At 37.1% G+C, this 26,743-nt stretch overlaps 1 protein-coding gene across 1 annotated transcript; it reads right to left on the bottom strand.

The window, feature by feature from the left end:
- Positions 1 to 25,589, bottom strand: XIRP2 (xin actin binding repeat containing 2). Its single transcript, XM_033007888.2, has 9 exons — positions 25,539 to 25,589; positions 24,033 to 24,180; positions 18,521 to 18,678; positions 15,576 to 15,707; positions 9,798 to 9,905; positions 9,412 to 9,484; positions 8,621 to 8,754; positions 2,015 to 2,148; positions 1 to 1,027 (listed from the first exon to the last, which is right to left on the bottom strand). The coding sequence occupies exons 1-9, from the start codon at positions 25,587 to 25,589 to the stop codon at positions 55 to 57; spliced, it is 1,911 nt and encodes a 636-aa protein (XP_032863779.2). The 3' UTR covers positions 1 to 54.
- Positions 25,590 to 26,743: the final 1,154 nt, after the last annotated feature.

Raw genomic sequence — 26,743 nt, 5'->3', positions numbered from 1 at the left:
GTCATTTCAGTTATTTCACTTTCTTGACAGGAATCAATATCATTCAGTTCTGTATCATAATTCCCATATTCTTTTGCAAATTTCATGGCTTAATGCTGTCATTGGGTTAGACGTACCTGAAAGAGTTGTTTCCTGCCTACAGTTGTTTAGATGTGACAAAGTGGCATTATTGTTATTGTTATTGTTACTCAAGCTGAATTCTTTCTGATTCTTTTGTACTGTTACATCATCAATGTTAGTAACCTGTACAACTTCTGAATCACCAGTTTCATTAATTTTTTTCTCTCGCTCCTTCCCAGCACTATGCACAATCACATTATCACTTTCATTAATATTCTTTCCACTTTCTTCCCTATTCTGTGATCCTCCTGTTTTATTCAGCTTACCTTGCACCGTCCCAGCTTCCTCATCTTTTCCCTTATTGCCTGCTTCATTTTTCTTTGCTTTACAGATATTTGGAGCTTCTTTCTCAGACGGAGAGCTAAAGGATGAGTGTTGATTTTGTTGTGCATTTGCAGTGTTATTTCTATTTTGCTCTCTCACAGTATTTTTTTCATGAGGATCCTTTTTATCACCCGGAGGTTTATTTGTATGTAAACTAGAATCTTCTTGTGCAAAGCCTTCTGGTGGCCACTTTGGCTTATTTACTTTAGCCACTTCTTCAATAGAAAATGTTTTCTTAGGTGTTGCATCATCTGTTGAAGGAGGCCACGTCATCTTTAATTTACCTCTTTCTGTGGATTTTTTCAGATTATTATCCAAAATATCAGGATGAGTGCCTTCAGTACCTGAATACAAGTCTTGATCAATTTCTGTAACTGGTTTAGGATCAACAGGTATGCTATTAATGGGATTTGTTTCTTCAGCATGAATATTGCCAGCTGAGCTACACTGATCTTTATAAGTCCATAATTCTTTATGCTGCTTGTGTCCAAAACCTTCATCATAATTTCCTTTTGATTTGAAAAGCTGCTTAAAATGCGGTTTACAATATATTTTTCCATGGAGAGATGCATAATTTCCCAAGCTGCCAAATGGAAGAAAATTTGTTTTATACTTTTACATATCATAAATTTACCATGAATTCTATACTTTATGTGGTATTTCAAGTACCCCTAAATGACAGTATATATAAAGAAAGTAAGAGCAAAAAGAGAGCAAATTCAATGTATTGGCCAATTATGACCAAACAGACCCACCAAAAAAAAAAAGTATCTAAAACCTATAATTGCAAATTCCCATACAATTTGAAAGTCCATCTGAAGAAGAGTCATGCTTTGTGATTTAAGAAAGAACATAAACGTATTCAGTTGCACAGCATAAGCTTCAAATAGGGATGTTCCATAGCACTTCAGGGTTGTTGAGACATTTTTCTTCATCATATTAAAGACCAAATCCTCTATTTTTCTACAAAATAGGTGGAGAAAATACAGTGCCAATTTTCTTTAACCTTTGTGAGAATTGTAGAAATTTTTGTTTAATTATATTTTGATTCTGCTCCTAAATGAAGTAAAGGAAACGTGTATAACTAACCTCAAAGGTGTTAAAATCAGAACTGTTAGCCTTTGCAGTCTGATAGAGCAATAAATACTATATTTCATATAAAGGTTACAAGAGTAGTTTGCTAATGCAGAGAACCATCATCATTAATTTTAGGGATGAGGAAAAGTAAGAGGAAATTTGGTCTGTGTTCAGATGTCTTAAATTCTACCCAAGTTTCTGTGTCTGCTGCTTCTGGTTCATGAGCTCACCTGAAGGTCTGGAACAGTCAGTAGGAAGTAATATGCAGGGTAATTTGGAAGGTACTGGGATGAAGCAGTTCTTTAGAGAATTTAAAGGACTTGTTCCACATCATAGTGCAGATGTCAATAGCAGTGAAGAAAAGGGGAACCCGGGGTACCTCTCTGTCAACCCAACATCCTACAGGCTGAATAGCCCAGTTGAAAATAATTTCACCAGCTGTATTTATACTGAAATGTAGAGTTCTATGTGTGAACATGCAGTTACTTCTTACCTTAATTGACTGCCACAGTGGTGACATCGGAAACATGATTTATGAAAATTCTGCTTGTCAGCAACTAGGCATTCCATTGGGTAAACTCTCTGTTGACAGAGTCTGCACGTTTCATTTTCAGGAATCAGTAGTTTCTAGAACAGCATATTAAAAAGTTACTCGTTAGTTTAAGCCACATATTATGATTTATTTTTAACTGTATCAGTCGTTACGTTTTGTTAAAACTGTAGTTTTCTTTTTCCATTAACTGGTATCTCAGCTGTCAATTTTAAGGCTTTGTTTTTGTTCAACTTTGAAAGTGAAAAACTACTCACCTTTCCTTTTTCAGAAATCCATATATTCGAAAGGACTACTCACTTCACTACATCAGGTACAATATTTACCATTTATTTGTAATAAATATTTATTTTGTGAAGTGAGACAGGATAATAAAAGGTTTACTAGTATAAGTGGAATTGAGTATACTGTATGTATAATCTTTGAATCTACAATGTGATTTAGAGATCAATAAACAGGGGTAGATGCTTGAAATTCTGATGAGGAAGTTTTGCTTAATCATGACAAATGCACATCAGGGAGTTTCACTTCTGTGGTAACCTGCAGACTGTGCACTCCCATGGTCCAGATACACTACAGACATAATTATTTGTGATTTTTAAAATTTCCATTTTCAGACCTCATACTTTCTTCAGTGAATTTTTAAGATTGAGTTAGCTACAATTACATTAGCTAACTATATCAAATCCTTTCTTCTATGAAGTATAATTAATTATAAAGGAAACTACTTCTCTGTAAAGTACAAAGCATGAATAGAAGGTTTAGTTCATATCAGTAAGGAGCAGAAGGAAATAATGGACAATCTGTTGGGCTTGGAAAAATGCATGCTGCTCTTCTGTCTTGATTTCTGAATTGCTGTGAAAACCATACTAGCATACAAATACAAACAGGGTGGACCACATAATTGCTTGTATAAATATATCTCCATTGACATCAGTAATACCCCTTGACATCAGCAGCAAATTTGGCCCCTTTCAGAATTCTGTCTGGTTTTGTTTTGCCTGGTGGTATTGATTTTTTAGCAATTCATAAATCAAGACAGAAAGTGATGTAGATTTTATAACTACAGCTTTAGTTGCCACATATCTCTAGTGCGCATAATGAGAGCTGTGAAAAACACTGAAAATATCTTCAAAATCATGTAGAACTTGCAAAAAGAATAAAACACTGGTAAAAACAACAAAAAAATTCCCCTGGAGAATTGTTGGCCATGAAATAGAAAACCTCAAATGTAGCCTCAGCTTGGTCTCCAAACAGGCTGACAAAGCAAGGCCAGGCAGGTGTGGAGTGCCTTCTGCCTTGCTAGGCACAGACTGCACGTGGTTGCAGGTGTGAGGCAAACATAAGGACTCAGCTTAATATTTGTAGGTACTCAAGTGTTCTGCATGTAAAGAGGGAGGAGAGGAAAGGCACAAGCTGATACAGAAAGGGAGAAGGTAATTGGGAGTGGGAAAAAAGGTGACACACCTCCTGAAAAACTGTCTCACTCGGTGGTTATACTCGATTTAGCTGGGTAGTTGATAGTTTTGTGCCTCAGAAGGCAACTGTCAAGAGAAGAGAAAAGCAAAGAGGGAATTTAAGATAAGTTTATCTTAAAGCAACTTCCAGCACTGAATAGTGGAGCCAAGATTCATCTTCATGAAAAGTAATCATATACTGGGTGTCACGTTTTGGTAGCTGGGGGGCTGCAGGGCCAGCTTCTGTGAGGAGAGGCTGGGGATGCCCGGTGCTGGGCACAACCAGTTCTAGTCAGCTCCAGCAGATCCACCCCAGGGCAGAGCTGAGCCCCTCAGCCATGCTGATGCCTCTGGGAATGCATATTCAAGAAGAGGCAAAACACTGCACATGCAGTGAGGACTGAGGGAAAAAAGTGTGAGAAACAACCCTGCGAACACCAAGGTCAGAGAAGAAGGAGGGGAGGAGGCACTGCAGCAGAGATTCTCCTGCAGCCTGTTGAGGACACCCAGGGAGCAGGTATTTCCCTGCAGCCTGTGGAGAGGACGACGCCAGAGCAGGTATTTACACTACAGCCTGTGGAGGACACCACACTGGAGCAGGTGGGTATTCCCAGAAGGAACTATGGCCTGTGGAGGGCCCACACTGGAGCAGGGGAAAAGCGTGAGAAGGAAGGAGCAGCAGACAGGAGCTGGTATGGACTGGCCCCAGCCTTGCATTCCCCAGACCCTCTGTGCTTCTGGTGTTGGGGCAAGGAAATAGAAGAGTTGGGAGTGAAGGAGTAAATTTGAGCCTGGCAAAAAGGGGGCAGGAAGTGTTTTGGTATTTGTCTTTGTTTCTTACCATCTAAATCTATTTTAATTGGCAGTAAATTAAATTAATTTTCCCCAAGTCAAGTCTGGTTTGCCTGTGAAAGTAATTGGTAAGTGATCTCCCTGGTTTTGTTTTGTTCCACGAGCTATCCTTTTTTCCATCATCCTATTTTCTCTCTCTGTCTTTTTGAGGAGGGGGAATTAGAGAGTGCTGGGTGTGGGTCTGGCAGGTCAACCCACCACATGTTAACAGTCCTACAGAATCAGTGGGGAAAAGGCTGATCTACTGTTTGAGATCATCAGTATTTACCAGATAGAAGAGATCCCATCCAGAGTCTTGACTATATAGAGAATTCAGTATTCTACTGGTAATGGGTATTTCTGCTCACTTTTAACATGCTTAAGTATACCGAGTCTGTCTAGGATGCTGTTAATTTTCTTCATAGCAGCTCATGTTTTGGATTTGTGGCTAAAGCGTTAATACCACACCAGTGTTTTAGCTCTTCCTGAACAGTGCTTGCAGACTGTCAAGGCCTTTTATTCCTCCCACTCTGACCTCCCTAACCACCCCAAGCGAATAGGCTGGCGATGTGCAAGAAGTGGAGAAAGGACACAACCAAGACCAGTGACCCCAACTGACCAGAGGGATATTCCACACAATGTGACATCATGCTCAGCAATAAAAGCTGAGGGAAAGGAGGAGGAAGAGGGGACATTGAGAGCTATGGCATTTGTCTAAGTAACTGTTGTGCATGTTGAGGTGTTGCTTTCCAGGAAGTGGCTGAACATCTACCTGCTGATGGGAAGCAGTGAATCGGTTCCTTATTTCGCTTTGTTTGCACACCAGCTTTGCTTCACTTATTAAACAGTTTCTACCTCTGCCCACAGATTTTCTTGCTTTTTCCTCTTCTGATTCTTTCTCCCATCCCCCTGTGGGGAAGGGAGGCAGGGAGGGAGGGAGGAGCAGGGTGTGGACTTAGCTGCCAGCCAGGGCCAGCCCACCACAGTAAGTATTTTGTTGGACCACCTTCAGATTGTGCCTCATGTTACAGGATCGCAAGTTACTCATGTTTAATTCTGCTCCTAGCATGAACAGAGGTAGCATCCTTCTCTTCTTAGTGCACAGAGCTGGGAAACCTAAAGCAGAGCTTTCTCTTTAGGAGTTATACAGATACAGGAGCATTTAGCTTTGTTCTGACATTTTCATTGCTGTTCATGCATCAGCATTCTGTTCATGTATTTCAAATGACTAAAGTGATGGTAACATCTGGTTTTCCTGCAGGATTCCATCCATATTCATTGCCCAAAATAGATGCACATAGGGAGAACACTGATGTTCATCATGCAATAGCATATGTAATATTTTCTAAGTTTCAAAGGCATAACTTTGCAATCTAAATACTATTTTAATACAATTTTTAAGTAGCATATGCACCATGAGAAAGAAATAATGTTTTAGTTTCAATGTTTACTTCATATATAAATATTCATATATATCTACATATTCATATATTTTAAAAGTTTAATTCAATCTGAAATAAATAGCAGACTCAGCTTTTTGAGGGACACTGAGTGGCTCCACTCCATAGTGATGTGAAACCTGGACTCTGACATCGGGCAAATGGGTTTACTGCCTTAATTCAGATTAGGGCTGTATCAACTGGTAAAATCACCCAGCAGGAAGTAGCAGAAAAATTTTTAAAATTGAATGTTAATTTTTAAACTGTTTCTGTAATTTTACTCAAACAGGAGACTCACCAAAAAATAGTTCACTTTGCCTTAAGTCACATTTTGTGCTTTAATAAACTAAAAACGCATGTGCACAAAACGTGACCATTATTTTATTTCTAGAGCTTATTTTGTACAGGCAACATTTTGCCTCAGTTAAGAGAATGTTGCATTTATTTTAAGCATGAGAAGTCAGGTGCACTCTGTGCACATTTTCTAGCATGTTAATATTTCTCAAATACAACAATAATGCTATTTTAATTTTAATATCTATTTTTAATATATTTTTAATTTTTATTTTTATCTATACAATTCCTCAGGATAGCTCTTGTAGTGTTAATCTTCATAATGGTGGAAGAGATAGTAGCTAGAGGCTTTCACAACAGTCCCTGTGTCTTCAGCTTCTCAGCCTTCTGCTCTTCATGGAGATCAATTTGGATTCCTGTGTCGTATTTTTTGTACTACTTGCGTATCATTGCCATCAAAATTGGAATTGAAAAGTATGCTTTGCTGTGGTGTTACAGGGGCTTCTGCACCTTTTGTGGGACCTTGATCTTGCTTGTTTGATTTTTGTGATGATATTTTAGCTGGACTTAATTCCTCTGAATCCTCTGTGTGCCAAGGCTGTGTTTCAACTAACTATTTTGCCCTGCACACAGCACCACGCATGTTTTCCTCCACAGAGAGTCCATGTACCATTTTAATTTCCACCAGGTCTTTGTTGGTCACAGATAAATGCTGCATTTCAAACGTACAGTGTGCTATTCTGACATACTTACTTTCAGTGTCTTCTCTATGGACAGCTTCATTCTCCAGTCTTTGATCAAAGTTGTCTCTGGTAAGAGACAGTGGCTGAGGTTCAAAATATTTTAGGCTTCTCCACACTTCATTTAAGCTCTATCAGCTCAGACCTCAGATGCAACAGGTTAAGGACATCCACTGGGTCGAGCTGCCCAAGTTTATATAGGTTCTGAGCTTCCAGCATGTTCCTCAGAGCCTTTACAGCACCACTAGAAACTTCTTGGATGTGAGTTTCATCTGATGTTTGTTCCTCATCATGATAATTTTTATTCATAGAGTCCAGTAGCTGCATTTCAAACATCCATGTGACTGTGCAAACACCTTGTCTAACTAATGCAAGAGCCTCGTCCATAGTTTCTGCAGAGCCTGGAGCATGTGCACACAGTGCATCAAGAGGCTGGGTATGAAACACGTCAGCAATGTATTTAACATTTCCACCTGTAATGGTTTCCTGGTCTGCAACACATCTGGCTTTGTCTGGGTCTGGAGGTCACCTTTAATTGGAACAAAAGGCTGGTTCTCAAAGACCCAACTTATAGAGAGAATCTCTCCTCTCTGGATTTCACACCACTCTGAGCATTGTTTTTTTGGTCATGTGAACATCTGAATGATGAAGGCAAAGCCATATCTAGCCTACTGCACATCTGACATTATACTCCATGTTTCACATTCACCAGGTAAAATATTAGAAGTTTCATTCAGGTAATGTTTCTCTAAGTGTTTGCTTAATTGTGAGTGGAAACATTTGTATAAACATCTTAGTTCACATAAATTGCTTTGCTTTGGGTACAGATCCATGGAGGTGGTGGGCTTTGTTGGGAAGCTGGACAGTGCAGTGGACTGGGAAATTGCTGTCATTTCCAGTGGTGCTTTTGCATAACTAAGTGGAAAATTTTTCTGTGCTTCCGTAGTCATGGGATCTGGAGCAAATCATTGCAGAAGTAGCAGTTCCATCCTGTTTTTTTCCTTGATGTAGAAGTTTCCTGTAGTCTACTTGCTGAGTAGTAGCAGTAGAAGATGAACTAACTGTTGAAGATGCTGTAATTTCCTGGTACATATTTTCCATCTTTAGGGAACAAAAGTCACTGGGTTTTTTTAAACTAAAGTACCATATAAAACAATTTTTCTATTCTTCACAAAAGCTAGTTCTGCAAGGATCCAAGCAATAGGATTATAATAAGGTCGGGAAAGACACAATCCATCAGCTCTTGCCTGAGAATGTATAAAACCAGTCTTTTGAACTAAGAGCTGTGCTATTTGCCCCATACAATATATGTGAAAAGAAATGTGGAATTCATATGAGATGCAAAATGGTGATTGAGCAGTCTTGGAGTTTTTGATGCAACAAATGCAGACTTTATATTATAAGCATAATGTAAAGTTATGGTGTGGTTTATGCTCATTTTAATTTCTTCTGAAAGTGACAATTTCTATGCCTCTGGGAATGGTGACAAAAATTGTACATACTTACAGATTCAAAACAGGGAAAGAGGAAACTATTCAGCAGAGGAGGACAGAAATGTAGATGTTTTTATCAAGTTTGTCACATACTGTGAATACTTGTTGAGCCTTCTAACATACTTCGTATTACGTTACGTGCACTTAATTCCTAAAATCCATATATTCCCACCACTTTCATAGGTTACATTTTAATCACGATTAGTCAAAATAGAAATTTAGACTATATGATGGACCGATGTCAACTTCACCACTCCTAATTTGCATAAAGATCCCTCCTATTAAAAGTACAGACCTTTACTTCTTTTGCAGGTGTTCCAGTCACTTTGTCAGGGTACTCAGCCTTTTCCTGAGCTGTCCTTTCAATTTGCTCTTTTAAAATCTGTGTTACAGTCTTTGGGAGCTCTTCGTTCTGAGTTGCATTGATTACTGCAATGGGAAGAAGAATAAAAAAGATAATTTTTCCTCCACCCTGCATTTCATGAAATTGACTTTATCAGTGAATTATAAAACATTGTTACATCAGAAAAATTGTACTTATCCTTGCAGAAGTCTAGAGAGTCACTTGATCATGAACAGAAATCCATAGAGACAACGACAGAGTAGTTGTTGAGGGATATGTCATCAGTGTTTTGTCATACCTGAGTGGTGCAGCAGGGCTAAAGGTTGCCTATGGTCTGTGGGACAATATAACGTGTGAATTCTAATACAGCAGCAGCAGCAGCAGCAGCAGCAGCAATGTCTTAACACTGTGGTCATATTCTGCAAGGCTGTTCAGTTCATCTATAAATTGAACCTTTCTGATCCATAATTTTGTATATACATGGGCTAGTGTTTACCTATGTTTTCATACAGTTCAAATACCCAGTTCTTTCGTATTTAAAACCACCTCCTTATGCAAAAGCCACCTCTCCATACTGAATTCTAAGCTTGTTTCTTAAGTCCCATTGAAGTCAGTGAATGCACTTTGCTGAGAATTCAGAGCAATGTGCATTTTCATGTTCATATGCTGAGTGGTACATTTGTGTGAGTAAAGACATTTGCCATTGCTCATTTGTGAGCCTTTATTCTCATGCCACTTCTTACCTGTTTCATCAGTGTGCTGAGGGAATGTAGAAGCCATTTTTGTCTCATGAGTAACTTGCTCACGATGAGAAACCTGTGCACAAAACCTTCACTTTACTACAGAATTTAGTGTAATACGTATATACTTCTGCAACTGTATTTAAAATGTTGCACCAAAGAAGAATATGAATGGAAACCTAATTAATTACCATCTTAAAACAATAATAAATTAAAAACATTTAATAAAACACCTTTAAAAAATTGTTATGCGCTGCCTAATGAGGGAGGCTATCAGCAGAACATCCAGATCTTGCTGTACCAAGTGGTAAAGGAGGAAGAAGCAAAGCAGATATGTATCAGCATCAGTATAATTGTCCTGTGACATGATTATTAATTGATATAGTTACCTCTTGTGTTTGAGAGGCTTCCATTTGACTTTCTTTGGAGGTCATTTCATTGCACTTAGCTTCCCTGGTGCTGCTTGATACTGTGTGCCGAATGCTACTTGACATTTCCTAAAGACAAATAAAAGTAATCGTACATTTTTCTTTTTTCTTTTTTGCCTGTGAGGGGCTTTCACAAATAAATTCTAATATAAGTGGTGTGACTAGAACAGTCATTTTACAGGAGAATACTGTTGTTATTATGATTGATATTTTGCCATGAAAATTGGAACGGGCTTTTTTATAATACAGAAGAAGTCAAGTAATTTCTGTTACTGCAGCCAGACTTTGACCAGCAGATGTGGAAAGCTGCATGAATATATAAAATGTTTAATTAGACTGGAAGGGGAGAAAGGTGACGGGGAAGACTGGTTCTGGCTTTATGTGCTATGCCATCAACTTGTTACCTATCAGCAGGCATGAGGTTAATGCAACTTTGTAAAAGGAAGTATAATAATATGTCTGTATAAGAGATGCTGACTTCCTGCATATGCTGTATACAGCTCTTTCACTATAAACATCATTCTGAATTGCGCTTGTGAAAAATATGACCCATAGGCTAACCAGAAGATCTTATAAAATATACAGGCTGGCATTGTATATACAAGTCTGACAAGTGCAGTATAATAAGCAGAGGATATCATTGAGAGTTTAAAGCACTGTCTGAGATGTCCATGTAAACTAATTTCTGAGGTTATCTATGTTTACTTTGATTCCAGATTCTGGCAGTGATTTGTTTTCTTATTTAAAGCCTGTCACAGAACCTGTGTTACACCACATTCTCTGTGTGCATGGAGTACTTTGAGATTTAGTGATCAGAAGAAATAAATCTTAATGATTGATATTATTAAGATAACAGTTATGTGCTTCCTCTGTCTTGCACACACATGCACACAGAGACAGCTAACAATTTTACTCATGTCAAATTAAATTTCCTTTGTGAGAAGGAAGCTTGCCCATTAGTTTCTACTGAGAATAAGCTTTCACATGAAAGGAGCTTCTGGTCACTCCTGTAAGAGCTTCCCAAGCGTTCAATGGAATGTGAATGTGAATGGAGGCAGCACCGTGTTTCTGAGATAGCTGCTATACCTCCAGTGCAACAGAGCTGTAAGCTTCCTGCATCTCAAATCCTGGCACCTTCTTGAAATCCAGCTAATTGTGGGGTAAGAAATTAGCTCTCTCCCTTCCCTTAGTCATCCCATGACAAATCATATATTTATGGGTTTGATTCCACCTTCAAACTAAGGAACGCTTACAGTGCTTGTGTCTTCACTAACTTTTCTGCTGAATCAATACAGGGAAGCATCCACTGCCTGGCCCATAATTTCTGCCATACATTAGGAAGCAAGGGCTCTTAGGTTCTATGGTAGAGAAAAAACATGCATCCCCTTCATGGGCTTTAGGAATTCTCTTCTGCCTCTGTGCTGCCAAATCATCTGTTTCAACTATAAGATGAATTAAAAACATATGAACAAAAGATAGAATAAATTTTCTGGTTACTGGCCCAGTAAATGATTTAGTGCATTACCAGTATCAAAATTAATCCTATCTACCTCAAAGTTTGAACTGTCAGAGTGAAGTGAGGCTTGAGAAGACCAAGTCAGAGCATGGTTTACACTCACAAGTTCCGTATGTGTAACAGTTGTGCAGGAACTGCACAATGTGAGTAGACGTAGAGCTAACCCCATACTGAGTTGAAAAGAGGAAATTCAAAGAAAACAAAGTGCAAATTTTTCCATCTATTCTCTGTTTAATGACTATGTGTAGGTGTACATATAATATGCCTTTTCATTTTATATGGATATGCTTTTCTATATATTTGTGCATATATATGCTTTTTTCATTTAAGGTACGCTTTTCTGTTCAAATGTGCATGTTTTAGATATGTAAGTCAAGCTCTCATTACTGGAAAAGCTCATTCATGAGACATGAAATATGTTCATGATAGTCATTATGTGTCCTTTGAATGGTGTGGGGTATTAAAAAGGAATATAATTAGGCCTAATGTAGTCAGGAAGCAAATCTAATCTGAATGTCACTACTGCTTTATTGCTGTAACTTTGGTACTGCTTATGAAGTAGTTCTGTATTGCAAAAGATTATAATTGTTTAATGCGACAGCTATGGCTGTCTAAAATGAAGCCTAAACATTATGGGCCAGATCTAGACAATATAATTACACGGCCTTGCTCTGGGCATGCAGGGAGGAAGAGGGACTTGGAGGTTCTCATATTTTGTGTGTCTGTTAGGATGGCTAATTGAAATTCCAGTGACAGAGGGTAAAATGCTGCTTGTTTATTATTCCAAACAAGTGGAGATCAGGAAGACCTGTGGTTTTATCCCTCCTCTGTAACAGCCAACTGTTGGATATAGAATAGGATATTCTGTAGATAGGATTAATTTAGTCTGCCCCATTGGAATTTGTGGCAGGTTTTGTAGACCCCATGGATTTTGGAGAATATTCTGTAAAATTATTTGATGGTCTGCATGGGATAAGGTTGCTCTTACCTTATTAAGCAGGATAGGTCCTGCCTCCAATGCAGGACTGTGGTTGAAGATCGTGATTTAGATTTAATACTAGTTATGAGTTATGCTTGCAGGAACTTGATCCCTTTATTTCTGTAGAATACATAATTCCTGCTGTACTGTGTGTTATTAAACCAAGCAAGGTTGTTTAATCAACCAGATCCTGCATCATGGTGTCAGGAGGAAACAGCTCCCTTCCAGCTGTGCAGGGGATGAGGACAGACAAAGAACTCAAAGTCGTTTTTGGTGGCAGGAGTGAAAAGACAACTATTACAGTTGGTTTTCCCACAGCCCATGAACCACCTTTCAATTACTTTTTGTTTATTCTATGCCATATCATGAGTGAGCTTCAGAAGAGACTGTCAGCTGGATGATTGTTGCCATGCTGCTAGCTCACGAACAGTTTCTTACAGTCATTTTATTTTTATTTCAGACTTCCATTGCCCTCCATTCTCTTCTGTTTGTTTCAAGTCACCTTTTATGGTGGCTTCTGTCTTTCCCATGTATATCTGTATGGTATTCAATATAGAGGGCTATAGTGTCCTGTTGCGGTCTGAGTAAAAAGTCATTCTAACCTAAAACAATACTATTGAAAAAATAATGATGTAAAACTGAGAGTAAGTCTGCATATGTTTTGTTAGAGGAGTGCATTTTTATGTAGGCATTCTGTTACTGAGAAGAACTGTAATTGCTACACGTTTTATATGTTAGTGGCCCATACATCAATTTTAGAGCCTCTGTGCTGCAATAAGTTAGATAGAATTCTTATTGCCAAGATTTGAATTTTCAGTAACTGTTCTGTGTATTTTAGACCAAGGTTTGCTTTTTTGTGTTGACATTTTTGCAGTATCTTTCTGTTCTGACAACAGAAAAAACATACTTTCCCTTTCAAAAATAAAATTGCTTTGAGACTTAGAATATGTGTGCTATGTTATATGCATATGTACATAAAACATGTATACAATCCTATGTATGTATGTATGTATTGTTCAAGGGGATCAAATGGCCCAAAAGCTTGTCCAGGCACAAGAAAGCCTTTTACTTACTCACATTTGAAGCATATTGCTTTTAGTTGAACTGTACATTATGGTCATCATAAAAGCTCTGTGGGAAGCTGGCTAATATTATATCATTTATGTACTGGCAGATTTAGAACTTACTGTTCTAAATGATCAGTATGTACAAACTTGCAGTTCCCTTTGGGCAGCAGTGGAAGTAAATTGTGAGCTTCAGTTACAAAATCAGTAATGATAGAATGACTGACTTACGATTTACTTGGTGTGGATCTTCATTTCTTCCTCAAAGCTATGTTTTTTTACCTATTTATTTTCTTATCATGGTATCATCTTAGCATCAGTACTGTGAGAGTCTTGCAGAAATTTCTTATAAGAACTTCACTTATCTGAACTTCATCTCTATGATTTATCAGCTTTGCTTAGTTGTACATATATGCTTAGGATGTTTTGGGCACTGATGAAAGATTTTCATAGAAAACGAAAGTTTTCACCATTCACTAACATCCCATTATTCAATCTTATCCTCTGCAATTGCTAGAAAATTGGTAATTGCTACACTAGAAATCTTAGAAAGTTTGTTTGGAATGACCCTCAGTGAAGGAGGTGTAGCTACGCCTGTGTTATTTCTGACACACGATACTTTACAGTTGAGTGAATATCAGATACTTTCAGTATATTCCACTCATCCTTCCTAAGTAGGAGGTTCAGATCACTTGCCAGAAATGGCTTGTTTCTGACACTGGATAGTGAGACTTTGAGCAGCTAGCTGTCTGAACTGGTGTAGCAAACTACTCCAGGCTGGCGTCTGCAGAACAGTAACACTGAAGCTCATCAGCTTGGTGGCTGATGATAAAAGGTGCTCATGATGCCAGTGGTCAGTTAAAGACCAGGTCTCTAAACAAACTCTGGTTGAGTTTGTGAGCACACAGCAATTCTGTGATCAGTTTTCGTTGCTGCTCACCATTTTGGACAACAGTTTAGTGCATCCTACTGGTAATATGGAACCTTTCACAGGGAACTAATCTCCCTTACATTGAAGAGAGCTATGAGTGATGGCTGCTGCCTGAGAAAAACAGAAATATAGATAGTTATTTGCATATTTGATGTCAATATTTTGAATGAAAACCCATGCACTCCTTATGCAATAATTGAATATGTAGTAAAAAGTTCAGCTATTTAGATTAAAAATATAATTGCTTCTTTATTTTAGCTTGGATTAATAGTTTGAATTTATCCAGATCTGGAGATCTGTTTTTAAACTAAATCATTTCTCTGTTTTGCCCTGGAATTGATTCAGTGACCTTGAATAATCTTTCAGCTACCTAAGTGTATAATCCCATTTTCCATGAGAGTGCAGTTATGTTAGATAGAAATGGGATTTTATGGTCTTGCAGCAAGTTATTTAACCTAAATTTAAAGATTGTTCCATATAGTCTGAGTGATTTTATTTCCTGTGAACGTGACTATTTCTGCTGATGACTTGAGAGCGCCTCCTCAACTAGCCACAGAGGACAAATACATGGATAAGTATGCTTAGAGGTCACATCTTTGTTGAAGAAATGCAATCATCATAGTGGCTTTATGAAGAACTAAACATCACTGTTAGGCCAGGGAAAATGCACCTTCACATCACAGAAATTAAATTACTTGCTTCTGGGTAAGAGAAAAAGTCACATAATTTCTGTACATGGTTCTGCATTTCTTCATCCAGATAAATGGCAGCTAAATTGGACCACGTCATCAGAAAAGTATGTGCATACTTCCTATTACCAAGGATTATGCTCCAGTATGATTATTTCCAACTATGGGATTCAAGTGAATGGAAGCAGGAAATTCCTTTTGTAAGAGAATGCTTTAACATCACATCAAGTGCAATAAATGCAAAATATGACCATGATACTTCATAATGAATTACAGTCTTACAGACAAGGTTCAGCATAAAATACTGCTATGTTAGTAATATGCTTTACTCATCTATTTGCTCTAAGTCTAGTATTGCCTATATTGAGTGTTCATCTGCATAAAATATTATTTGATTCCTGTAGTGTATCTCAAAGAGAAAATTCTGTGAGTATGAACATTAGGGAAATGTTGTCTTAGTCATAATGGAAACTCTGCAGTAAAGCAAACAATCATACTTTTTCCTCAAGCTATCTAGCAGGGCATACCTCATTTGTTAGTATTAAAAATGCTGTTCTTACCTGTACAGATTTGTGCTGGTGCTTGTACTGAGCAAAGGTCTTTCGTGAAGAGGTCATCTTCACTTTCTCAAATTGTTTCTTCATTGCTGCCAGGCCACCAGGCACAGTACAGAACTTGGTTTTCTCTGAAGTCTAGGGTGATAAAATAAGGCCAGTTGTTTTCTATTTGCACAAAGAACGTACTTCTATGAGTTCATTTTTTAAAAAGTAGTTAATAACAGTATGCTATAATGCTTATAAATTTCAAATGGAAAATTTGGAAACACTCGGTCATGTCTATAGCCTCTTCTAGGCAACTTCCACTGATGTAATCTGTAAACCCTACTTATTTTGACAGTACATATGAATTAACATTAGCATTCAGAATAGATACCGTAATAAGACAGTTATTTTTCCAATGTTGTCATCAAAATACAAAACATATGTGTAATGTTAACTTCAACTGTTGGATCTCATTGGCCCATTTTAGGAGTTTTGCTTGTCAACCAAAAATTAGGACCTGGAAATTTTTAAGTTCTTCTGGAATTTTTCAATCTAGAATTTATTTAACAATAGCTGCTAAATGCTCCTATGTGAAATAGATCCCACTGGTGTAGCTGCATGTTAATCTCTGCCTAAACTAGTGTCTGAGGACTCAGTAGTTTGTAGTTTTAGGGATCAGCCATGTAATACTCTGTCTTTGCAGGAATGACTCAGACAATCATAAATACTATTTCTGGCAAGTCCACTGCACAGGAGCCATACATTGTGGTTTGGAGAACTAAGGCCAATGTATATTTGAAAAACGTGTGTGTTTAGCCAGAATATTTAGCACCAAAAGGAGTAGGTCCCATCTACTTGATTCTCAGTAGCAATAATTTTCCAGAACAATCATACTCTGCTGTTCCCTCTTCTACTTGTCTATTCTGAGTTCTGTTGCACTTATAGTTGCCACCTGGCTCTGTCTGTATTGTTTCAATAGGTATTGTTGAAAAACATGCAGAAAGCTTCAAACAGGCCTTTGTGAGATGATCTTTCTTCACTAACAACAGTGCTTGCTAAAGATCACAAGAGTGCCCTTGCCCTCAGGCTCCCTGTTTTAGTTCTGTCCCTTATGTGTTACTTCTTATATGGTACGAGAATGAAGTTTTCAGCATTTGAGCTTATTAGTTAGTATGCAGAAGATAAACCACCAGTAATTAGAAACAGCCTTGTAATGAAGGTTACTAAGTAAATTTAGGTTTAGTGCTTATACCTGATGAATGAGGAAGCAGATCATAAAAAAACAAATTCTTTTTTATCCTGTGGTGAAGGTGGCACAGTTTTGTATGTACACAGATGTGTGATGTGAAAAGTAACTATTTTAGTGAATGAACATTTCAGGCACACCTTGCCAGCCATTTGGAGATATTTAGAGAGGGTAAATGAAGTTACGGGTTCTTTAACGAATTGTATTAATTCCCTTTAATGGAACCAGATACACAGTTCTTTTTTCAGGCAACCATCCATTTCAGCAAGAAATTGCAATGGGTTCCAGAGTGTAAATGAAGTAGTTCCTATGTGCTCAACACAGTTAGGTTGGGTCAGGCTTCAAGGAGTTATTTTCCTTTCTTTTTGAAAGAGAGTACTAACTTCAGTAGTGTTTCCAATTGCAGGAGTAGAGAATTGGAACCTTCTCAGCCAGGTGAACTGCAGGAATCTGCTCCAAATACACACAGGCAATAAGGAAATAAGGAAGTCAGCCAGCAGGAATTTGGTGGTTGGAAAACACCCGGACACTGGTGAGTGTGGCTGGTGGCTATTTTCACTGTGTGGCTTCTGGGCTACGTAAGCACCCAGAAGGTCCCTTCAACTGCTGCAGACCGCTTCTCCCAAGAACAAAGTGGGAATCCTTCTACAGCTCTTCTTGCATGTGGACAAAGATGCCGACTGGTGAGAGCTGAATTGTAGTCCTTCTTTTGCCAGACACGCTTTCTGATTTACAGAAATTACTTTAGCCTAGTTTACAGTTAGGAAAAGGTGTTCTTCCGATGTGCTGAAAGTTTAGTATAAACAAAGATCATTGTCATTCTAACATTGTAGCAAGCCAGCATAATGCCTCCATTTCTTGATACAAGAGGGTTGCGTTACAACTTCTAGGTACAATTTTAAGATATGGTAAAAATACACTTTTTACCCCTTAGTATTTCTGCAGAACTGAGGTAGATTTTCCTGATTTTCGTGGCTGAGATCTGGACCTGATATTCAGATATTTCTGACTGATAATTAAATGTGTGATGAAGTGGTCTTGCTCCATTTTAATAGATTATAAATTCTAGTAGACAAATACTTTATGTGCTTCTTGGTATTAATATTAAACTTTGCTGTAAAATGCCTAATCCCTGTTGACAGACATGTAGAGAGATGAGTAAAACAAAATTTAAAAGATTTTTGTCTAAATAATTTTCATATAATGCCTATTTTTTAATTATTTTATTATAAAACAATATTTTTTCATACATCTTATAGAGCTGTTATTTTTAAATGCAGCAATTTTGAATTCTTTAGTTTGAGCAGCAAGAAAACTTAAAGTGCTTTTGAAGATGATTTTATTATTTGGTAATATTTTTATTAATGCAGAAACCACTGGGTTTGTCATGAGCTGAAAGAATAACTGTGTTGGTAATCTGTCTCAAGCCTATGGTCCTAATAAATGCAGTTCATGCAACAGTGGAATAAAAAGAACAGTCCTCCCAGTGAATTAAAAGGAATTGTCCAAATGACCAGAGGTATATAGCATGAAAAATCTCATTCAGTAGAGACAGAGACTGATGCATCAATATGTTTCCTAAGTATATTTGATAATTTAGTTCCAAATTTTGATCTCCATAGTGGTCCATCAGTCATCTTGTATAAATAAAGACTGTAGGATATGTCATGCAAATCAAACACAGAGCTAAGAAGATCAGGAACCACTGATGTCTTACATGAGCAAAGGCGTTGATACCCTCTCTCTTGGACACAGCAGCCTTGTACATAGCCATTCTTTCTTTCAAGGAGACAATCTCCTGGAAATCCAGTGGTGTGTTATCAGCCCTGGGAGTGCTCTCTTTAGGTAGTCTTCTTACAGATTTGCGAGAACCCACTGTAAGTACAAACAGACAACATATTTTCTAAGAAGGAAGCAGGTACTTTTTTTCGAAAACTTGAAAGAAAAACAGTAGTAGGAAGGAGCAGTATTATTGGCTTTTTAGCAATTGTATCTTATTTTCAATTTAGAACTTATTGAGTATGAAAAAATTTAATTCAATTAAGTCTTTGAAACTGAGGGAAATTCCTTGGGGAAATAACAAAAAGCTTTTTTTTTTAAAAAAAACCCAAACATACAATTTTAACAGCAAGCATAGCGTCTTTTTCTTGATAGTGTTACATTTGAATTTATACTGTAAAAAGCAATTGTAAGTACTACAAGTAACCTATTATAATTAGATATATTATGTTCTAATTAGCTTTATACACTATAGTATACATTTGCTTAACAGAGTCCATTCTGAGTTAATTGTAGATTTCAGTTGTTTACTGATATTGCATATAGTGCATATAGAGTATGTTTTAGTTGGTTTAGTACTACTAAAACCTTATTGAAAATTGTCTAAATTACTAACTACATTTTAATCTTATTTCAAGGTGTGAAGGTTATAGGCTTATCTATAAGCACCTGCAATTTAGCCACAGTGAATGTGGAGACAACAGTTCAGAGTATTTTTGAAAGTGCAGCACTGAGTTACTAGCACTAGGAGGTTTTTTTGTTGCTATTTTCTACATTCGTATGATTATATTAGAAGAATTCCATATACACAGAAAAGTGCCTTAAATTTAGTGTAAAGATATTTTTCCTTCTTGTTTCAGACAAAGGGAACAAAAAAAAGCATGTTGTGAGCATCTCTCTTGAATGTGATCAGAGGCAGAAGAGATTTCATATAATCTCACAGTCTGGAAGCTCCTTTTGTCCTGCTAAGGTTTTTCAACAGTACATGGAAAGTTGGGTTGAATGACACTGGATTTCTGTAACCAGGACACTCCCTTCCTTTTTGGGAGGGGGAGGGAATTTTAAGAGTTCAGGAAGATACATTTTTACTAAAGCCACCAGAATCTAATTTTTTAATCCTTGTGCTTGTGCTGCAGATATCAGAGCACCCTGATCTTCCCTAATTCCATCCTTGTCCTTGAATAATAGGACAAAATAAATTTGTTTCAACCTGCATTGCTTTTCTTTTAAGCAATTGTATTTTCTGAAATTACAGAAACAGGTTGTAGCTGAACCAAATTGTCTCAAAGAACCCCACCAAAAACCACCTTGCTTCCAGCATGATGTATCTTGGAATTTCTCAAACTTGAGGAAATTACTGACTTAAGGAGAGAAGGGGGGCAGAAAGAAAGAGTGTAGGTATGTCCTCCTGTTCTATATGTTTAATTCAAGCTAGTAGGCCCCCAAACTAAAACCTTAAAATCCATTTCCAAACAGGAAAGTAAAGTCAAAGAGGAAGCTTCAAATGTGTGTTTTCTGCTAGCCATTGGCAGTTTACTTGTATTCTTATATATTCTGGCACCACTGACACCCTCATTCTGAGTGTGTTTTGTCACTTTGATGCAGCATAGGTCTGGTTTTGGTTGTTTGTTTTTTTTTTTTTTTTCTTTTTTTTTTAATATTTATGTTTACTGTGTAAAATTCATTTATGCTTTTTCATCTTGCTGATGATTTGCAGACTTACTAAATTAAGCAAATCAAGTCAATTACCATAATTTTGCTAAAAAACTAGTAACTTCTCTTTGTACAGTGTTGGCTAACTCATAAAGTACATGTAATACACAAAGTACATACTAGAGTGCATCTACCTTTTCTGCCATTCAGTGCAAACCAATACCATTTACAGAATTGGTCTTCTCTTTAGAAAGAAAAAAAACTTCAAAATATTATCCTAAGAAATTTTTGTTGCTGATATTTAAGATAAATTTCCCAGTCTCCTGAAATATACCACCCAGTGGAGACCAGCTCCACTGAATCCCTTCCTGGAGCAAGCAGAGGAGCACAGCTGATTTTGGTTTATCCCCACGTGTATAAGGTGGAACTTGGTGGATGGTTTTAGGGCCTGAGGCCTGTATAGCACTTGCCAGAGTCAACTCTGTTCTGGAAGCCTAACTGTAATATGCCCTGTTATACATATGCATATGCATACATATATGCATTTCAAAACATGTGCCTAGTCAATCACATTTCTTCTTGCCTAGGTTGGTTCATTTTTGATTATTGTGTTGTTTTACTAAGGCAGTAGCTGAGAACACAAAAGGTACAGATAAAAAAATTTCCACTTTTCTTTTGAATTACCCACTCTTCCCTTTAACCTTATGAAATGAAGCAACAAAAAAGACTTTCCAAAAAGCTATCTGTTCACCTGGCTTAGAACAGAGTGCCAGGGAAGGGGTAACCCACAAAGCAGGGAAGAATACCAAGGCACATCTGGCCTTTCTGCCTCTTGACTGTAAAACTGTTTAGCTGGCATAGGTGTTAAAGGACCAGATATAGCAAGCAAATATAACAAGTAACATTAATCTTCAGTAAAAATCAGACATAGATGCAGACATGCATGGAAGAGTGGTCTCAGTGTAAAAATACTCCATTTCTTAGTATTTTTACCTGACTCTACTCATAGCTTACCTGAGGATAATTTTCTTTTTTATTACGCTTATCCCATGCAGTACATTTGTGTATTGCAGGTAATCACCATAGACAAAAGAATTGCTACAGTTCAAGAAAGAATAGCAGCAGTAAAAATCAGTGAAAGTCAGCTGGAAGGAAAAAAAAATGGCTTTCAGAGAAAGTAGAAATCAGAAGAGAAAGAAGATTGCTGTTTTTAAAGTAAGAAGTCTGTACATTAAACCAAATCTAACCAAAACAATTAAAAGGTTGAAAGTGTGCTTTGGCAACACAGAGGAATAGTCCACTGTAGCCAAACAGTGTCAATTAATTTTTAAACGCAGATTGAATCATGTAGCAGAGTACTACCAGTATGATATTTATAAGCCATTGCTTTAATTCTCAAGAATGTTTGGGAGTTTAAAAACTTTCTTGTATTGCTTTGATTCACCAAGGGATTCTTGGATTCTTCCTAATCATAAGCATGTGAATAGTTTCATTAAGCATAATGGGAATACTCCTGTGCTTAAAGTTAGACATGTGATTTAATTCCTTGCTGATTTGGGGCCAATGAATTTAATGGACTGTTTTAAAAAACATTTTAATAGATACATATTATTAGCCACATGGGGAGTGAAGGTAATAGAAACTATTCTCTTGTTAGCCTTAAAACAGAAAATGCCCTCTCTTCAGAATCTAGTTGTTTTATAACATAATGTGAAACTCTTTGTGGTGGTATGAGAGATTACATGATCGTATATTATATGAGAACTTAAAGGTGTAGTATCTGACAATTCTTTCAGGGTTAAATGTGTGCTTGTGATGAAGGGGTTTGTAAGAAGAGCCTTATATTTACCAAGGTGAGGTATGCCAACAAAAATCTGTTCGCCTTTGTCATATGAGACTCACACAATTGTATCTATTTCAGATAATTTAATTATTTTGTTAATAAGTTACATCAATTCTATAAAGCAAACAGAGATTGATAAATCTTCTGTGCATAATAGGACTGGAGAATTTTGGCTTTCTGCCATTTTTTCCAATGATGGGACTACATTAGCTATCCCTTATGGGCTTTTCCATATTTTCATGATAGGTTGAACAGCAGTATGAGTATTGCATTCATTGTTTTTCAGTGAAGACAATAGAAGTTGTTGGTACTCAGTCATAGAGCTTGCTGTAAATGCTGTTCAATATCTCTTCTAGGAAAATAAGATTTTGGCATAATTGAAACATTTAGCAAAAAGTTCCATAGCACTTTAGTAGTTTGAGGGTATTGTTCTTGATGAAAAATTGAAGCAAGTTGACGTATATTGTCATTGATTATAGAAAACTCAGATCTCATGCTGATGGGAGAAATAATCTATGAATCAGCATTATCTTATATTTTTCAGGACCTGAATATTTATTGAAGTGCAAGATTGCAGTTTTCAATGCCTAACTTCAGCTATTAGAAGTTTAAGAGTTTTCACCAGTGCTTTCAAACACTCAAATGAGTCTATAGGGAATTTACTTCTCATAAGACTGTCTGAATGCAAAATGGGGTATTATGGCTCTCACAGGAGCATAGAAAACCATTATCCCCTATGGGTCTGTCACATTTTTAGAAAAAGCTTCATTTATAAGAGGTATGAAATGTTGACTGTGCATTTTTACATAGTTCATATTCTTTGTTATTCCTGGTGGACCAAAAAATGCTTCTGAAACATACTGTGCTCAATTTAGACTCAGAGGCAAAGCGGGTATGGAATGGAGGATTCGATTCTCTTGTTAGAGAGGAAAAAGAAAGGATTTGAACTAGGAGAGTCTAAAAGGAAAAGGAAAAAAAAAAGTTTCTTACAACCATATTATAAAAATGATACCTGAAAGACTTGAGAAGATGTAGAGAAGAGCCATAAAAAAACAGCCCTACATGGAGAACTCCAGCTGTATCTAATTGATGGAAGAGAAGGTCATGGGATGATATGGTCATAATGTACAATCATCCTTCTGAGAAGAAGTGAGCAGGTGTTAAAGATATCTCTGATTTGGCAGGAAAAAGAGGAAAAAAGATAACCAATGGCTGAAAGTTAAATCTGATAAAAGACCGGGTATTTAGTTTAAACAATGGGCATGATAGCAGCATTAGCTAGAAAAGGTCTTGCGCACTGAAATTTCCTTTTGCCTTTGATCTTCTAGAGTCTGGAATTGCTAAACATGCAAGCTAAACATTTTCTGATCAAAAAAAGAGTGGAGTTATTCATTTGTTGACACTGTGTAAATGGCTTATTAATTTTATTGGCAGAGTGGACAAGTCTTTCCACGCTTTTTATTTGAATAATCTCTTGTTTTACGTGAAGTCCTAGACACTCATAAGTCAATAAGCAATTTTCTGTCAAAAAAATGTATCATTCATGTTCTGTCCCTGTTAAAACAAACCAAAACACAGATACATACAGTCTCTGATACCATCAAGCAGTGGTCTCCAAAGTGGGATGTGTGCATCCCAGGGGCTGTGCAAGAAAATCTTGTTGTAGTGAAGGAAGAAAATATTTTTTGCAAATAAACAGTTTTTAAAGGATTTTTAATTATTATTAATATTTCATCCATCATCCTTCTTTAATATCTCTTTATGTTTATGTTGCCCAATGTACATAATGTATTAGTAAAGTAGCACATATATACAAATTGTAAATAAATATATATAAAAACATTGGGAGTGCATGCACAAAAATGTTTTAATGATAGGGATGCACCATCAGAAATTTCTGGAGACTGCTGCCTTAGAGTAAAACGAGACATCAGATCAATGTGGTAATACTAACCTTCAGAGCTGTTACTTTTGCCATTTTCTGATGACATCTTTTCAAAGATTGCTCTCCCTCTTTTCACGCTAGACTCCAGAGGACTGACAGAATGGGTCCCAGACTGACTCTTCAATGTTGATGAAAGCGAACTCTCACTTTCTGTTTCCTGTTAGAAGACATCAAGAGGATGTGTGCTAAAAGCTTTTGGTAGGAAACAGATACAGATTTGGGGGGGAGCAGGGTGTATGAAGAGGCAGAATATTAGAAAGGGGTGCTATTCTGAGGGATGTGTTCTCCAGAATGCCATAGAGTAAGCTTCTGTAGCACTGCAGGTTGCAGACTCATGTGTGCTGCCCAGTTTATCATTCAACAGAGTGATGCTTGGAAGTTTTCTTTTGCCATTTCTTGCAGTGGTTTCTTCCTTAAGAGAAGAGTGGTGGTGGTGGTAAGTATCGCAATAAAAGACACCAGTTGCTCATTTAAACAATATTTGTACATAGAAAAGTGGACAGCGGGAATTTTATTAATTTCACTCATTGGTATGTAAGAATATGTAAAAACAACAACTAATGGCTTGAAGACCAGATGTACATGGGCATTTTTATTTCAGAAATTTAATTTTTAATTCTGCTGTGACCTATCAACTGAATTTAGCTTATCACAATAGTGAGTCAATGTTCCATACAGATAGTTTACACAATTTCATTAGTAACTCATCATCACACTGTGGCCTCAGCCCTTCAAGGCAAAATGAGTAAATTATTGCTAAGCAAGGCTTTAATGTGTTGAAGCTGGTGGTTTTGAGGTGCTTCTCCTTCCTTCCATGCAATACGCTACTTGGTATGGAGTTGGACACAACGACTATAAAATCTCAGCTACAGCTGTTATATTAGGTAAATAACTGAAGCGGCTGGAATAGCAAAAAATATGCTTTTTTTGCAAGGGAATAACAGGAAAGGTCCACTGCGTGTCTATTGCCACTGTCCCTGTAAAAGAGGTGGCATTACCCAAAAAGGGAGTTGGTCTGGTGACTGCATAAATCTCTCCAGGAGGATTCTGCAGAATTTATTTGCTAGTGCATACATTTATATAGTATACAGTATATAATACATGCTTAAATAGCATACATTTTCAAAATGTACTGCCTTCATTAGACTACTTCCTTTTTATTGTTTGCAGACAGCTTTATTATTGTATACCAATTTAATGCTACCCTTGTATATGATCCCATTGAAGTAACTCCTAACTGCTTTTAGATTTAGATGTTATGCATGGGGTGTAAGAAGCAGCAAAATTTGACCCCTGAATTGATTATCCTAGACTGGAGAGTATTTTCCAGTAACTATTATAAAAAAAAGAAAATATTTTCAAATGCAATGCAACTCAATGTATCCTCAAATAGAACTCTTACAAAGAAAATAATATAAAATAACGTAAAAGCCATTTTCCCAGTAACATATAACCGATTAATGTATTCACCTTGATTTTCATGAAACTAACAGTGAACAAGCATTGGAAATATACTTTTAAAATGAGTGTATCATTAGCAATCAAGGACAATTGTGCTTCACCCATCTTTATTTACACTTTTCTCATAGCTGCTGTTAGATTTTATCTTAAACATGTATTGTACTTAAATTCTTGACTTGTAGTCATTCTTCACAAGAATATTTCTTCCAGTACATGTACAATAGGTTATGTCCTATGGAAACTCGTAATTTTATAACAATCTATCTACTTCTGTGAGTTACGGTAGCTTTTGCTTAAGATCAGTTGGAAGATTTTTGCATGATGTGTCAGCATTGAAACAAATGACTGATTAGACCAGAGGCTAAAGATGTTTTATTACCATAGTATTGTAAACCCCTTTTTTCACAAAAAATGCCTATGTTATCACCAATCATCAGTTATCTTGTCACATCAGTCTCTCCCCTCTGCCCCTCCTCTGAAAGAGCAGTGCTGCTACTGCTTATATGGAATTGAACTTGAAAGGTAATCTTGAATACAGTGGATAATTTTAGAAGTTAGGCCAGGAGGTACAAGCAACACATGGGAAAACCTAAACGTGTTTAGATTTAAAGGTGGTATAGGGGATCTTAACCAATAGTCTGGAGTTTGCTGTCTTATGTATCAGGTTTACAGGAGGTAATTGGTTTAAAACTCATTTGAATTATTCTCTAATTGCTTTTACAGTTACCAGCATATTTTCCTTGGCTATTATGGAAAGTATTTTTGAAGGGTAAGAACAAGAGAAAGATTTCTGGAGCAAAGAAGGTAGCTATCTTTCTGCCCCATAACACTTCCTTGTACCCTTCCTCACTCGTCTGTCAGATGCTTTCAGGTTGTACATCCCACTCAGAAATGACACGGTGGCACAGTGCCAGTAAGATAAGCTCTGTGCCCAGGCTGGGTTACCGTGCAGGCATGCAATGCAGGTGGGCAGTTGCAGCACAGGTAGGAAAGAGAGCGTGGCCAGAACATAGGTATGCCGAGAGGAATGAGATACTTAGGTGCTGAGAGTATCAGGAGGCAGCAGGTGGCTGAAATGAATAGGGTATTTTGTGTGGGAAGGGCTATGACTTCAAACTGCTACTCATTTTGTACCCTTCTTCAGCGTTGGTTATCAGTTACAATTACAACTCAGTATTAGTTATGATATCTTGGTTTAAACTAGCTGCAGAGCTGACCATTATGTCTGAAAGCTGGTACAGGCAATCTGTGATGCAGAA

The sequence above is a fragment of the Tyto alba genome, unplaced genomic scaffold (genome assembly GCF_018691265.1).
Source record: "Tyto alba isolate M040663 unplaced genomic scaffold, T.alba_DEE_v4.0 Super-Scaffold_7, whole genome shotgun sequence".
NCBI lineage: Eukaryota > Metazoa > Chordata > Aves > Strigiformes > Tytonidae > Tyto > Tyto alba.
This window is presented reverse-complemented; position numbering and strand designations above follow the sequence as displayed.